General features: G+C 41.2%; 3 protein-coding genes across 5 annotated transcripts in view; 2 read left to right on the forward strand and 1 right to left on the reverse strand.

Annotated features, from left to right (window-relative positions):
• The window catches only part of RAI14 (retinoic acid induced 14), a 133,994-nt gene extending 130,924 nt beyond the window's left edge, over positions 1-3,070 (forward strand). The window contains exons 17-18 of one of the 2 annotated variants that reach the window (XM_073343703.2): positions 674-739; positions 1,010-3,070. In XM_073343703.2, coding sequence (XP_073199804.1) covers positions 674-739; positions 1,010-1,087 — 144 coding nt within the window. In that variant the 3' untranslated portion in view covers positions 1,088-3,070. The remainder of the gene's footprint in view (positions 1-673; positions 740-1,009) is intronic. The other variant, XM_073343704.2, reaches the window with a different exon arrangement.
• Positions 3,071-3,137: 67 nt separating this feature from the next.
• RAD1 (RAD1 checkpoint DNA exonuclease) overlaps positions 3,138-16,506 on the reverse strand; it is a 52,429-nt gene continuing 39,060 nt past the window's right edge. For both annotated transcript variants that reach the window (XR_012158863.2, XR_012158862.2), the window contains one exon: positions 3,138-3,437. The gene's annotated coding sequence lies outside the window, so the exon portion shown is untranslated. The remainder of the gene's footprint in view (positions 3,438-16,506) is intronic.
• Positions 11,205-16,506, forward strand: part of TTC23L (tetratricopeptide repeat domain 23 like) — a 28,981-nt gene continuing 23,679 nt past the window's right edge. Inside the window, exons 1-3 of the mRNA XM_073343716.2 lie at positions 11,205-11,578; positions 12,993-13,105; positions 13,549-13,738. Of these exons, the coding sequence (XP_073199817.1) occupies positions 13,041-13,105; positions 13,549-13,738 (255 nt within the window). The 5' untranslated portion in view covers positions 11,205-11,578; positions 12,993-13,040. The remainder of the gene's footprint in view (positions 11,579-12,992; positions 13,106-13,548; positions 13,739-16,506) is intronic.

The raw sequence follows: 16,506 nt of genomic DNA on the forward strand, positions 1-16,506 counted from the left end.
CACCCCACTGATAAGTTTAGGAAAGGGGCGGTATAATGTTAGGGTTGTATGGCCCACTTCTCTCAACCTAGTTTCTAAAACAGAACTTCAGGTTTACTTGGGAGATGGTTCTTGGGCCACAGCATTCTGTGACCACAGAAGAGGGGCTTGTCTTTGGCTGAATATGTAGTAATTTGCCAGAGCTCCATAGGACAGGACCCTTATGAACCTCATCTGCACTAAGAAATCTACTCATTGCTGACAAAGGGGTGTGGCAGTGGGTGCAGTTGAACTGTTGCTGAAAACTGTTTAACTGCAAGTGGTTTAGCTTCCTTGCAGAAAAACCAGCTACAGTTTCAGAGACTGTGGCTCACTGTGGTTTGATCCTGTCTGTCTGCAGCTAAACCATTTTGAGCACCAATAACAGCTGTACTATATACTTTCCTGGTGAAGATAAAGCTATAGCCTCTTAGTGGGCCATACACTTCAAAGGGACCTATTTTGGCTGGCCCAATTGTAAAATACTGCTTGGTGTAATGCATGCATGCAGATGAGCACTATAGTTTTCTTATATAAGTAAAGATACCATTTTATCATAGCTGTCGAGATCCATGTGCTCTAAAACAAAATGTGGTGTTTTTTTTAAGTGAATTTGCATGCACATTCCTTGACTTGGCATCTTAATATTTTTTAGGAGACAAAGAAACAGCACCAGGAGATTGTGTCAGTGTACAGGATGCATCTTCTCTATGCTGTGCAGGTATGATTGCATATTTCTCAGTTACGTGAGATATGTTGTGTTTTAATGTAAGAGGTCCCTTCTGCAAATCTATAATGAAAATAGCTTCTTATCTTTTGGTTACCCTAGACAAAAAGTCTGACTATTTAACAGAAATTTAAAGCAACATCCTCTTAAAAAAGATTGGGAGTTGGGGGGTTAATATACTTTTAAAACTACTCATTTATGTAAAATTTATGAAAGAGTAAAAAGGTGCTAGAATTAAACGTACTTTTTCCTCTTTCTGTCTAGGGTCAAATGGATGAAGATGTCCAGAAAGTGCTTAAACAGATTTTAACAATGTGCAAAAGCCAATCACAAAAAAAGTGAAACAAACTGTTTGTATTGATTCCTGTCATGCTGCCATGGTGTTTAGCTAGGCTCACCTTAACACCAGATTTAAAATTGGCAACCTGCTGCTTTTTTTTTTTTTTTTTTTTTTTTAGTGAACTGGATTTGTCTCTGCCAATCTTCCTGTTCATTCTATGTACTATGACCTAACACATCTGCACATCATCTTCCTTCCCACAAAGTTTTCAGAGTACTGTTTTCATATCCAAAATGCAAGTATTTTTCAGAGCTGTTGTTACTTTGGCCACCCCAGATGTAAAGTGTGGTCCGCAGTGTTGTGTTGTGCTTCACAGCTTCCTTCTTCAATATGGAGATGCTTTCAGGGTGGGCTACAGGTCCCAGCATGCAACACTCCATCTTGACACAAATAGTCACACCTCCTGGGTAAAGGTGAAGTTCTCCATTCTGAGTCCTGGTCCTGGATATTGAAAAGGAGGTGGGGTGTTCTAGTCTGCTCAGTGTTTTTGCCCTTGCATCCTTGCATCTTCCCAGATGTGACCTGGGGTTGGGCAGTGTTCATTCACCCATGTAGTAATGAACAAAAGCAGATATTTGTGTGAAATTTTGCTTAGTAAGCCAGAACATCAAGCAACTAAACTTACCTGTAATTTGTTTTATGTTTAACAAGATTAACATGGATTATGAGTTACCATGTCCGCTGTACACTGAGTATATAAAATCCATGCCGTACATCTTTATATTTAATTGCATTGTCTCAATATTGGACACAATAGTTTATAACATAAACAAAACTAATTTAGAATGTAAAACCATAAATCAGATGAACCTCAAAAGTTCTGTACAAAATAACCCTTTTCAGTAGGTCAGACTCTCTATGCAAATATTCACACTGCTGTTGGCCATGGAGCTCAGGAAAAAATAACACATATACTTCAAGGGAAACAAGGGATTCTAGTGAATGCAGGATGTTTACAGTGAGACTCAATGCCTCACAATTCTTCACCTCACTTTTGTAAAGATCTGCTCTTCAATATATTTTTATTGGCCCTCCAATGAAATTTTTTTGTAACTAAACCATTTTGCTACATGATGTTTGCATTAAACTATATTAACAAATATTTTAGGTAACCATGTTTAAGGCTCTCTTTTTACCCAAAGTATTCAGCTAGACTAGACTAAAGCATAGTTAAGTATTCTCAGCTCGGAAAAACTGTGTAAAGTCATAGATCTGTCAGCATATCCAAGAGCATTGAAGTGTAAATGACCATTCATCCTGCTCTTTCATCAAATGCAGGAGAACATGAGACATTTGTGCTGTCATCTAACAATAATTTCTACAAGTGTCTTGGGCAGGAGAGGGCATCACTGAAGCCTTTGTCTGTCTTTAAGAATTAAAAGTAGAATTGGAAGTGTTTTATGTGGTAAAATGACAGCGAATAGTAGAGAACTAAGGAAGAATATTTCTAAGAACACAGTGCATTTAAGGGTTAAAACCATTCTAGCTTGCAGTTTCAGTTATGGCATTGGTTTTATTCCTGTTGATGGAGATATTTCCAGAGCTACATAATCTATGAACTTTATAGACTCCTAATTTGACAGAATCTATAGTGCCTCAGGCTGGCTTGGACACACAGTGCACTTACATCAGATAATTCCTAACAAGGACAAAGCTCAAAAGGATTAAAAACTTTGCATTATTTAGACCTTTCTGTTACTTTTCTTAGGTTGTTTAACTAATGATTGTTAATTTTGGACAGTATTTTCGTTAGACAATTTGGAAAATACTCCAAAGAAATGTGAAAGGACGACTTTTCTGTATTGCAGCAATTGCATGCTTGAAATTTTTAAGTAAAGTTTAAAACTTGATGAACCATTTTGTAGTTTGCTGTTCAGATTTAGTCTTCTACCTTGTTTTGTTATGCATATTTATTACAATTATCTTTGTGAAATATTGAAAAGTATACACTATAGCATAGCATTTGTTCTTGTATGTAATTTACAAAATGTTTCCTTATGCAGCAAATAAACTATTTCCATTTTTTCATCTTTGCTCTTTTTGTGCATTCAGCTAGAGGTTGGTTGTACTAGGGGAGATAATGCTATAGTACATATTTCAGTTATATTAAACAATATAATATTATGGTTGTGTAGCTGTTAAATGTGCAGGGCCAGCTCCAGGCACCAGCTTTCCAAGCAGGTACTTGGGGCGGCATTTAGAATGGGGCGGCAGCCCGTGTCCCACGGTGGCAATTCGGTGGCAGGTCTGCTGCTTTTCCAAATTGGTAGAGCCACCCCACAAATATGTAAGTAATTAAGCTTCTACTAGCTGATTAATAAGGTTAAAGCTGTTTCTCAAATGGACATCCTCCTAGAAAAATGAATTGAAGAAAAGAATGTAAGCCAATTAGTCAAGACACATTTATTTTAACATATCAGAATGCAGCCATCCAGTGCTGACCGTATGCAATCAGTATAACTACTGTAACCCAGTGTAACAAACTAATAGCATCCCAGATTCCTCAACACTAAAGCACTCCCATTGCCCACTCATCGCAGTATGCGTGCGCGCGCATACAGAGCCTGGTGATCTGTCCCCAACTACATCTGTCCTCTTCAACAAAGGCCACTCCCTCAGTGAATTTTGCTTTCAAGACCCACTCTTGAATCACTGGTAACATTGAAGATGTAACTGAAGAAGACTAGTTCTAAAGTGTGGCTCTACCCTGAAGAGTGAATATGTAGAAATGTCACCTACACAGGTTGCATTTGGCCAACAAGCTGCAGGTTGGCCTCCCAGGGACTACTAGTGCACTTTGAAAATAGGGAAACCTTTGAGAAATCCTATGAAGTACTCCAGAATTGGATTTCATCCAAAACGAGAGTTGGCTAATTACACGTTGTGACATATTTCTCTTTGATTACAGCTCGCTCATCATACTTGTGAGTCCAAGCTTATTTGCTGTGTGGTATTCACAAGAAATAAAACTAAATCATTTGTCCTTCTTCCTTCAGTTCCTTGCATTTTTGTAGTCTGCTTGAGTCATTCATATTCCCTTTGGAAATAAGTAACATGATGCTGCTGTAATCTTATAAATGTGTAGCAATTAATCTTTGTCTAAGCAAATGATTATACTGGGACTGATTGTCTTCTTCTGTATCGAGTATTTATTTTGCAATCTACATTAGTATTTGTGAGTTTTAGACTACCTCAGTTGCTCAACCAGTGGTAGCTTAAAGTGAAGTTCTGCTCCACAATGACTAAAAATGGCACCAGTTTACTCAACAGATTAAAAATCTATATCTGTTCACTTCCGTGGATGAAAACAAGTTTTTACTCCCATTAACCCTGTGGTATAACAGGAATGGATGAGGTACCTGGATTCTATTCTTGCTAACGCATCAACAGAATTAATAATTTTGTCTTCCATTACGCTTCAGCAATCCCACATTGGGGCGGGGAGTTACACAAGTGCAGCTAAGGGTGGCATTTGTACTGCAGATTTCTTACTGTTGGAAGGAGTGCACAAGCCAACCAGGAAGAACCCTGTTTAACTTTCAGATCCCAGGGTGAGTTTGTAAAGTGGGTAGTGTGAAAAGCACCTTTTTTGTTAATTGAGTAAAACTATTTGTTCTCCCTCCAGATTGAGGCAGTAGAACCACATGTTTACCATGCTATTTGCTCATCCCAGCACAGGACCTTCGCAGGGATAAATTGACTCTTCATTTATGATCAGTTTAATAATCCCTTTAGCTCTGTATTACATAGTAATAATTTGCAGCAGAGATGGATTCAAAGTAGGGTTTTCAAGTGATTAAAAAGACTAATTGCACAATTAATCGCACTGTTAAACAATAATAGAATACCATTTATTTAAATATTTTTGGATGTTTTCTACATTTGCGAATACATTGATTTCAATTACAACACACAATACAAAGTGTACAGTGCTAGTTTTATATTTATTTTTATTACAAATATTTACACTGTAAAAACAAAATAAATAGTATTTTTCAATTCACCTAATACAAGTACTGTAATGCAATGTCTTTATCATGAAAGTTGAACTTACAAATGTAAAATTATGTGCAAAAAAAAAAAAAGCATTCAAAAATAAAACCATGTAAAACTTTAGAGCCTACAAGTCCACTCAGTCCTCCTTCTTTTTTAGCCAATCGTTCAGACAAACAAGTTTGTTTACATTGCAGGAGATAAAGCTGTCCACTTCTTGTTTACATCACCAGGTGTTTATATGGCACTGTTATAGCTGGTGTCACCAGTTATTTACGTGCCAGATGCGCTAAACATTCATATGTCCCTTCATGCTTCAACCACCATTCCAGAGGACATGTGTCCATGCTAATGACGGGTTCTGCTCGATAACTATCCAAAGCAGTGTGGCTGGAAGCATGTTAATTTTCATCTTCTGAGTAAGATACCACCAGCAAAAGGTTGATTTTCTTTTTTGGTCGTTCAGGTTCTGTAGTTTCCACATCAGAGTTCTTTTGTTCTTTTAAGACTTCTGAACGCATGCTCCACACCTGCTCTCTCTGATTTTGGAGGGCATTTCAAATTCTTAAACCTTGGGTCGAGTGCTGTAGCTATCTTTAGAAATCTCACATTGGTACCTTCTTTGCGTTTTGTGAAATCTGCAGTGAAAGCATTCTTAAAACGAACAACATGCTCTGGGTCAACAGCCGAGATTGCTATAGCATTAAATATATGTCAGAATATGGGTAAAATGTTGCGGGAGAATTGTATGTCTCCTGCTCTAAGTTTCGGTCACAAATTTAGTTAATGAGCGCCATCAGCATGGAAGCATGTCCTCTGGCATGGTGGCCGAAGCATGAAGGAGCATACAAATGTTTACCATATCTGGCACGTACATAAATACCTTGCAGTGCCGGTTACGAAAGTTCCATGTGAGCGTCTGTTCTCACTTTCAGGTGACATTGTAAATAAGATATCTCCTGTAAATGTAAACAAACTTGTTTGTCTTACCTGAACAAGAAGTAGGACTGAGTGGACTTGTAGGCTCTAAAGTTTTACATTGTTTTGTTTTTGAGTGCAGTTGTGTAACAAAAAAAATCTACATTTGTAAGTTGCACTTTCACGATAAAGAGATTGCACTACAGAACTTGTATGAGGTGAATTGAAAAATACTATTTTTACAGTGCAAATATTTGTAATAAAAATAATATAAAGTGAGCACTGTACACTTTGTATTCTGTGTTGTAAGTGAAATCAATATATTTGCAAATTTAGAAAAACATCCAAAAAATTAAATAATTTCCATTGGTATTCTATTGTTTAATGGTGCAATTAAAATTTGCCGTAAGCCCCATGTATAGCGTATACCTTCCATACTCTCCTGTGTGGCATTTCGCCTTGGCAGCATGGTTCCTGAAGGAGCTCTGCTGGCACTAGCGGCTTCCCAGCCCATAGCCAGGCTGTAACGGGAATTCAGTGGAACTTGATGGTGACTGGAGCATCACTGAGCTCCCAGGGCTGCCTGGGTGAGAGATTTACTTGGGTGTGAGAACAGTAGGAAATGTGGCTGCAATCCAGCTCCATGCATTCCTAGCACTGTCCCAGGTCTTTTTGTAGGGTCTCAGGTGTTTAAGGGGGAGGCTTGCTCTGGAGCCAGTGCCTTTACCTTGTATCCACTATGGGCACAGCAAGCAGAGGGATGACCGGTCTTGGCAAGTGAAATAGCCCCTAGAGGATGCACAAAACCATGTTTTATTTGATGGTGGTATCTGTTTTGTTTTGGTGTGTTCTATCTTATTTCTGCCTATTTCTGCAGGAAGAAATAATGTATTTTACAGGGATGCTAAAGATCTGGTTAGTAATGTTTCTTCAGCGCATTTCAGAGATGCTCTTGCTGACTTGTCTCTGCCATTTTGTTTTCTTGTAACTATCAGTGTCATTAAAGCCTCCCAGATTACCACATTTGGGGATTCTGACACTTGTGCTGGAGCATTGTGTGTCTCTTTTTTCATGCTGCGTTTTGGAGGCCATCTGCAGCAGATGCAATTTGTGATTTTCTGTTTGTATTCTGTATCCCTAACCCATTAGCTTTCCCTTACATCATTCAGTGTTGCTGCTGTTAGGACATGTGGCGCTGATTCTAATCACACTAACACCAGTGGCTCCAGTGAACTGGGATGAGAATATCTGAAGGATGTAAGAATATAAGACCAATGGTCCATCAAGCCCAATATCCTGTCTGTCACGGTGGCCAGTCCCAGAAGTTTCAGAGGAACTGAACAGAACAGAATAATTTTGAGTGATCCATCCCTATCATCCAGTCATAGCTTCTGGCAGTTGAAGATCTAGGGACACTTGGTGCATGGGGTTGTGTTCCTGACCATCTTGGCATATAGCCATGAATTTACCTAATTCTTTTTTGAAAGTCGTTATACTTTTGGCCTTCATAACATCCCCTGGCAACAAATTCCACAGGTTGACTGTGTTGTGTGAAGAAGTACTTCCTTATGTTTGTTTTAAACCTGCTGCCTATTAATTTAATCAGATGGCCCACAGTTATCTTAAGGGGTAAATAAAACCTCCCTGTTCACTTTCTACACACCGTTCATAATTTTATAGACCTCTGTTATATCTTCCCACTTAGTCATCTCTTTTTTAAGATGAACAGTTCCATTCTTTTTTAATCTCTCCTCATATGGAAGCTGTTCTAATAATTTTTGCTGCCCTTCTCTGCACCTCTTCAAATTCTAATATCCTTTTTGAAGGAGGATAACCAGAACTGTGTGCAATATTCAAGTTGTGGATGTACCATGGATTAATATAGTGGCATTATGATATTTACTGTCTTATTATCTATCCCTTTCCTAATGGTTCTTAACTTTCTGATTATCTTTTTTGACTGCTGCTGCAAATTGAGCAGATGTTTTCAGAGAGCTATCCACAATGATTCCGACATCTTTCTTGAGTGATAAAGACTAATTTAGATCCCATCATTTTATATATATAGTTGGGATTATATTTTCCAATGTGCATTACTTTGTACTTCTCACCATTGAATTTCATCTGCCATTTTGTCACCCAGTCATCCTGTTTAGTGAGGTCCCTTTGTAACTCTTCGCAGTCAGCTTTGGACTTAACTGTCATGAGTAATTTTGTATCATCTGCAAATTTTGCCATTTCATTGTTCACCCTCTTTTCCAGAGCATTTATGAAAATGTTGAACAGCACCTGTCCCAGTTCAGATCCTTGGGGGACCCTACTTTTTACATCTCTTCACTGTGAAAACTGACTGTTTATTCCTACACTCTTTCACCAGTCTTTCAACCAGTTACTAATCCACGTCAGGACATTCCCTCTTATCTCCTGACTACTTTGTTTACTTAACAGCCTTTAATGAGGGACCTTGTAAAAGGCTTTCTGAAAGTCCAAGGACACTATGTCAACTGGATCATCCTTGCCCACATGCTTGTGGACTCCCTCAAAGAATTCTAGTAGATTGATGATGTACGATTTCCTTTTACTAAAGCTGTGTTTACTCTTCCCCCAACATAGTATTTGTCTTTGTGCCTGATAATTTTATTCTTTACTATAGTTTCAACTAATTTGCCTGGTATTGAAGTTAGGCTTACTGGCCTGTAATTGCCAGGATTGCCTCTGGAACCTTTTTTAAAAATAGCTGTTATATTAGCTACCCTCTAGTCATCTGGTACAGAGACTGATTTAAGTGATAGGTTACATTCCAGTTAGTAGTTCTGCAATTTCATATTTGAGTTCCTTCAGAACTCTTGGGTGAATGCCATCTGGTCTGGTGATTTTTTTACTGTTACTGTATAATTTATCAATTTGTTCCAAAATCTCTCTTATTGACACCTCAATCTGGGACACTTCCTCAGATCTGTCACCTAAAAAGGATGGCTTAAGTGGGGAATCTCCTTCACATCCTCTGCAGTGAAGACTACTGCAAAGAATTCTTTTAGCTTGTCTGCAACAGCCTTGTCTTCCTTGAGCGTTCCTTTAGCACCTCGATCATCCAGTGGCCCCACTTGATTGTTTGGCAGCCTTCCTGCTTATGATTTTTTTTTTAAATTGTTAGGTTTTTGTATCTTTGGTAGTTACTGTTAATTCTTTTTTTGCCTGCTCAATTATACTTTTTCGAGAGTTTATGCTCCTTACTATTTTTCTCATTTTACTTTCAATTTTTAAAGGATGTCTTTTTGCCTCTAACTGCCTCATTTATGGTGCTGTTTAGCTATGGTGGCATTCCTTCCTGAGATGACATATATACCCAGTCAATATGAAGATATTTTAAATCCCCCATTGTTACTGGGTTTTCTGCCTTTTGTAGCCTCTGTCACCTCCCAGAGCATTTCATGGTCACCATCACCATCTTGGGCATGTGGTCAGTTGTATATTCCTGCTGCTATATTCTTATTATTCAAGCTTGGAATTTTATCCATAGAGACTTTATGGTACAGTTTGGTTCATTTAAAATTTTATGATGATTGACTCTATGCTTGCTTTCACATACAGTGCCACTCCACCACCAACACGACCTACTCTCTCATTCCTAAATATTTTGTATTTTGGTATTACCGTATTCCACTGATTTCCCCCCCGCCCTCCTTATTCTACCAAGTTTCCACAATGCCTATTATATCAATATCCTCATTTAATGCCAGGCACTCTAGTTCACCAATCTTAACATAGACTTCTAGCATTCGTATATAAGCATTTGTACATTTTGTCAATATTCAGTTGCTTGCCTCCATGTGTTATGTTTAAACGAGACTCTTTTAATTTGACTGTCCTCCACTAGCTCCTACCTGTACTTTACCAACTTCTTTCCTATTCTGTTTACTTGGATATAGGTTCCCCTTTAATAAATTCATCCATAAGGTATGTCTCCTCCTGAACCATGTGCTCCTCTCCATCTGTCACCTTTACCCAGCCCTTAGTTTAAAATATCCTTTTTAATTTTCCATGCCAGCAGTCTGTGTCCATTTTGGTTTAAATGGAGCTCCTCCTTTCTCAAAAGGTTCCCCAGTTATTAATAAACCTAAAACCCTCCTCCTTTGTCTCATCCACATATTGAGATCCTGCACTACTTCCTGTCTTTCTGGCCCTGGATATTGAACTGGAAGCATTTCAGAGAATGCAACCCTGAAGGTCCTGAACTTTAACCCCTTACCTTGCAGCTTAAATTTGGCTTCTAGGACATTTCTCCTACCATTTGCTATGTCACTGGTATCTGCATGTACCAAAACCACTGGCTTCTCCCCAGCACGGCAGATAAATCAGTTTCAATGTCTCGTGAGGTCTGCAACCTTTGCTCCCTGCAGGCAATTTAACATGCTGTTCCTCCAGTCTTCACAAACCCAACTATTTTCAGTAATTGAATTCCCCATTACTATTACCTGGCTCTTCCTAATAACTGAGTTTCTTTCCCCAGGAGGAACATGCTGTTTGAGAGGATGCTATAACATCATTTGGAAGGAAGGTCCCAACTATAAGATTGTTTCCTCGTCTGAGACTTTCATCCTCCTCAACAGCACAGAGGCTGTCAGACTGGGGGTGGGATCTCTGTACTGTGTCCCTCAGTTCGGCCACTCTGGTCTCAAGAGCCCATACTATGTCTCTGAGGGCCAGGAGCTGCTTGCACCGAATGCACACACATGCCATTTGCCCACAAGGCAGGTAATAGTACATGCTGCATTCGGTGCAATAAACTGGATAGCCCCCAATCTGCTGCTGGACTTCTGCCTGCATTCTCTTTTTACTCTTGCAGGGCTTTTTGCATGGGTCAAGGGGTGAAGTTTACAGTATGTGTGTTAAGTCTATCTGCCTTTCACATTCCTTCACGCGCCTTCCCGTTTGCTAGCTCCTCTGGTGCTTTAGGAGCTGACTTTTTAAACTCTTGTTCTCCCTGGGTTAGCCCACCCCCTGTCAAAGGCTGCTAATGTGGGTTAGGGAATCAAAGGATAGCAGGCTAGGGCCCCCTTAGTAAGCTCTCGGCCTAGCCCAGCAGGCCCCGTGGCTCAGCGCACAGCCCCAAAACAGGCCACACTATAATCTTTAATCAGGCAAACACACAACGGACAGACCATCCGTGACCATGTGCGTGAGCCACGCAGTCTGTTTTTACCCAGCCAAGGAGTGGAGAGGGCTGGGGAGCCAGGAATGGCGCTGGGCCCTTGATTCTGGTAAAACTTGCTCTGAGCTGGGAATGCGAACGGTCACCAAGGCTACAGCCTGGGGCCTGTGTTCTGTCACCAAGGCAACCGCGTGGGGGTGGGGCCTGTCAGAAAAGCCTCTGTTGTGGCCTCCCCAGGGTAAAGAAGCTGGGGAAGGAGCCTGTTCATTTACTTATTGGAAATGTAACTAAAAGAACCTGCCTGGGACTGACTGAGCCTTTCCTGGAGGAAGCAGCAGACCAAACCAGCCTGTCAGCTGAGAGCAGCGCCCAGGCCTTGCTCCGTTGTGGGACAGCTCTTCTTGGCCGTCATCCCCAGTGCAGTGAGCAGGTACCGCCCTGGATTTCTACCTTCTGCTGCTCTGCTGTGCTCCACGAGCTGTCTCTGCTTACAGCGTGAGAGCAGTGACTATTGATTACACCCCTGGCTGGGGGGTGGGAGCAGGAAGCCCCCTTCAGACCCCCCCGTTCTCGGGGCTGAGGTGACTGGCGTATCAGAATGTAAAATACAGAGGTGGGGGGATAGACTGCGGCGTTGGGAAGTGGTTGGACCCTGAGAGCCAGGGAGCGCCTGTAATTCAGGGCAGCGGCAGAGATGTGAGTGCAAAATGGCTCAACTTAAGTCCCTGTGTGTTTGTTGAATTCCCTTGGTTCCTCCCTCAATCCCCACAAATAAATCACTGTGCTACACTGACAGTTATTTCATTTTGGGGGCCCACGCCATACCCGGCATCACTGTGCTGGCTTGGCAACTCGCAAGCCACTGTAATCTCTGCGCCTGGCATCAACGGAGGACTAGGAGACTCTTCACTTGGACCATAATTAGCCCCTCTATCAGCCTGTGACCAGGGGGCTAGGAAATGTGCTACCCAACCCTGACTTCCTCTTCTGGGATTGGAGGTGAAGCTGGCAACTCAAAAAACAACTTTTCACTTGTTCTTCCTCACTCCTATCTGTAGCAAAGGCCTTTGTGGGTCCAAATGCACCCCAGGAAATTGTAAAGATCTGCTCCAGGCAGCCCTTTACAAATGTTTTCAGACTTAACCTAACCGCTGTAGAGTTCAGGTGAGAGACAACACCCAGGTGACAAGGATATAAAGAAATTCCAGTGTTCTGTATGACTGTTGAGGTCAACTGTGTACTCAGCCCTGGATGGCCCAGAATATCAACTCAGAAATGAACTATTCAATTCAATTTTGATTTAGTTAAATATCACTTGTCAGCAAATTAAACACTTCTAGATAGACTGTGTGTACACTTTGGAAATTCTAGCATTTGGGGTTGTTTTTCTTAATTTTACTTTCTGATGGATATTCTCATTGTAATGCATAATCTCTCCCCTGAACTCAGATGATACAGTATTATTATTAAATAGACATAGCTCATCTTATACTTAGGTTGGAAGCTCTTTGTGGCCAGGGGACCTGTCGTCTTGTTCTGTTTGTCCAGCACCTAGCACAGTGAGTGATGAGGTACTACTGCAATACAAATAAAAATATTATTTACGCTTTATTTGCATTGCAGTAGAACCAGGGCTCCACTGTGCTAAGCACTGTGCAAACATATAATGAAGAGATGAGAGAACAGATGGATACAACCACTAGAGGAAGTATGAGGTAACAGTGAGACAGTTTTGATCAGCACATTGATAACTCTGAGAGAGATAGGTTAACTGATCATTGGATGTTCTGTTCCAGTTTATTTTTTGAAAAAATACATTTATCATTCATGTTACTTCTGAACAGTTTTAGGCATAGTCATTTCGGACCTCCATAGTATTTCTTGGTAAGAAGATGTTGCAAGATAGCCCGATATATATCCCTACAGATTCAAGCCATAGTGCTGTGGACTCTCACTTGTAAGTTATTAAACTTTTCTTTTTAAAGGGTGATCTTTATTTTACTGTCTGCCCCTTATCTATAAGTCTTCACCTTTCCCCCCTTCCCCACTGTAGTAACCATTCTCTTTGTTTTATTGGGTTATAAGTTAAGAGGGAGCTTTTATCATATTGATCATTCTATATGGGTTTTCTTGTAAATTTATTGTAAAGCTCTTTTCCAAGAGGGAAAAGAAGGGTTTTGTAAATAAAAATAATCTCCCATCAGACAGAAAAGTGTTTAAAAAAAAAAAATCTTATAGCCAGGTTATAGGCTGTAGCCTAATTGGTAAAGTAACACTGCTGTTATGGTTATATTTTTAAGCATTATTCCCAGTTTTATGTTTAAATGCAGTGTCACAACTAACAGATGAATCTGAAATAAACATCATCAGTAATACAACCTTATAATATATTATGATCAGGTCCCAGGAAATCAGCACCACTGTCTCTGAACATCTGGATGAGTCAAACAATGAGAGCACAGCAAGAGATAGTGAAGGAGAAGAAAAGAAAACGAGGGAAAAGGCACTGCCTATGGACTGTGCTCCAGCACCATATGAGAAATTAGAACAAGCACAGAAGATGGCAGAAAAGTTCATTAAAGAAAAAGAGGTAACAGGAATTGGACCTGGCCCTTTTGCTTATGTTGCTTTTTAAAAATCCTCTGTTTATTCATTTCTGTTTGAAACTCCTCAGCATTATCACCAACAGTGTGAGAGTGGAAGCAGTGAGGTTACTTGGAAAAGTGTCAGATTGATAGTACTGAGAACTGAAATTCTATAATGATTTATCGGTGTAAAAGGATAGCTGGCCTCATGTGGTTAATGCACAAGACTGGGACTCGAGATCTGGGGTCAATTCCAAACACTGCCACAAACTCTTTGTGGCCTTGGGAAAGTCACTTCATCTCACTTAATCTCAGTTCCCTGTCAGTGAAGTGGGAATAATAAGACTGCCTTTGTCTGTCTTGTCTATTTAGATTGTAAACTCTTTGGGTAGCGATTATCTCATGTGTGTTCAGTACATAGCACAATGCAGCCTTGGCATCAGCTGCAGTCTCTAAGTCTAGATCCTCAAAGGTACTGTACTTAGGCACCCAATGCTGATTGATTTCAGGCTCAGGTGCTACTGTAATACAAATAATAAATAACATAACAGGTGACTGGAAGCAGTAGTTCCAGCTTCCTTGTGTGTTACAGCCCTGACTATGAGGGAAGGATAACAATAGTTAAGGTTAGTCTTCGGCTCTTGGTCAAGACTGCACAAACTAGTAGCACGAGTGGCAAACTGTGACTGTACTACCACAATAGGCACTCTGTCTGGTAGGAAGTGGATTGAATGACTCCTTGATTTCACATAGGCTACCTATAAGTCAGGGGAGGGTAGTGATTTTGGGTGACTGTCAGTTTAGGCTGACTCAAGCCAATAACCATGAGGTCAGAGGTTCTCTCCCTGTTACAAATACTTGTGTCATGCAGCCCGCAGTGAAGTTATTTCTTCTGTAGGAAGTGAAGTATCTCAAGGCCACGTTTAACAGATCACAAGGTCCCACTGCATAATTTTTAAATGACCCATACAAAGGGGTAGTAGGTTTGCTGTTCAGCTGTTGCATTACTTTATTTTAATTGCAGTAAAGCTGATGTTTCGATCATCTTTTTCCCAAGTAGGGAATTTCTGTTGTAGGAAGCAGCCAAGTCATACAGTTCCTAGCAGGAAAGATTCAAAGAATTAGCAAGCATTTTTGGGAACCCAAATATAGATGTTGAGCCTAATAATAGCAGTGGTGGGATGTTCATCATCAATCATGATGTTTCTGATAACTCTCAACAACCCTGGATATTAATAGTCGCATGGTATTTGCAATCTTGAAAAATCTTTTTAGCCTGCTACTGAGGCTCCTTCCCACCAGCTTTGCCTGTGCAAAGATCTCCTCATCGGCTCCCTCTCATTGCAGCTCCTCCACATGCCCATTCCTTATGCCGAGACCACCACCACCAGCCTGTTTCCAATAAAAGGAATTCCTTTACTCGCTCTTTCTCACTGTGAGTGGGAGCTCTGTTGGAGGAGAAGGCATTTGTAGAGGCTGGTAGGGGCAGTGTACTGGGAGAGAAGCTGAGCCCTGATTGGGGGTGGGGCTTCTTGATTAGAGGTCCTATAAAGGTAGCCAACCACTCAGGCAGCGGCACAGGAGCCAGCAAACAGAGCTGTAAAGAGGGGAGTTTGAGTGGGAGTTTGCAAGGGGAGTTTGAGGTGAAGACTAGGAGAACCAGGCAGAGGAACAGACAGGCTAGTGAAGGGAGTGCGTGGTGTTCTGGCAGTGTTGTGGTGCTCATTGAGGGTTTGTTTTGCTGTGGATGGTGGTGTTTTGGTTTGGTTTGTGTTTCCCGGACTAACAGGACTGAGATGGGAAGGCTATGACAGATACAGGGGCAGCAGTGATAGCGACCCAAGCAGTTGAAGACACAATGAAGATGACTGGATATAGAAGCTGCGGCATGTACATGATCCTGGAGGGGGTACCTGAAAAGAGTTTTGTCTGCATGAAGTGCCACCTGATAGAGCTGATGGAAGAAAAGATCCGAGGATTGGAGATGCAGGTGGAAACTCTGGTTGAGTTTAGAAGGGGGTTTGGACAGATATGGAGCAAAGGCATGAGGAGGCTCAAGGGAAAAACTCAGGCTTGCAGATGGAAGCAGGACCAAAGAATTCTGAGGGGAGACTGCTGGGTGAGGAAAGTGGACAGTGGAAGCATGTGACTAAGAGAACCAGGCAGAAGAAAAGACGGGCTAGTGAACGAGAAATAGAGCTCAGGAACAGGTTTTCAGAGTTGGAAAATGAAGAAGGGGCACAGCAGGTGGTCACTGAAGGTGAGAGGGCAAGGAAGAAGAGAAGAGCAGCTAGTCCTATAGGAAGAGGGGAAGTCATTGGAGATAACACCAAATATGAGCCCCAGCAGGATACAGGATGGGTTGCAGAGGATTGCAAGGGAGAATAGGAATCGAGAGGACTTGCAGCCAGAGGGAACAGGATAGACCGGAGAATCGCACCTTCACCAGGAAAAGGCAGATCTATATGATTGGGGACTCCTTACTGAGAAGACTAGACAGGCCTGTAACAAGAGCTGATCCAAAGAACAGAAGGGTGTGCTGATTGCCAGGTGCTAAGATACGGGATGTGAACCTGAGGCTGAAGAGGATCCTAACGGGAGCGGGAAAGAATCCTTGTCCTTCATGTGGGAACAAATGATACAACTAGATTCTCGCTGGAACGTATCAAGGGAGACTATGACAGACTGGGGGAAGACACTTAAGGAAATCGAGGCTCAAATGATCTTCAGTGGGATTCTACCTGCTCCTAGAGAAGGGCAACAAAGGTGTGAC

Source organism: Lepidochelys kempii, chromosome 5 (genome assembly GCF_965140285.1).
Source record: "Lepidochelys kempii isolate rLepKem1 chromosome 5, rLepKem1.hap1, whole genome shotgun sequence".
Taxonomy (NCBI): Eukaryota; Metazoa; Chordata; order Testudines; family Cheloniidae; genus Lepidochelys; species Lepidochelys kempii.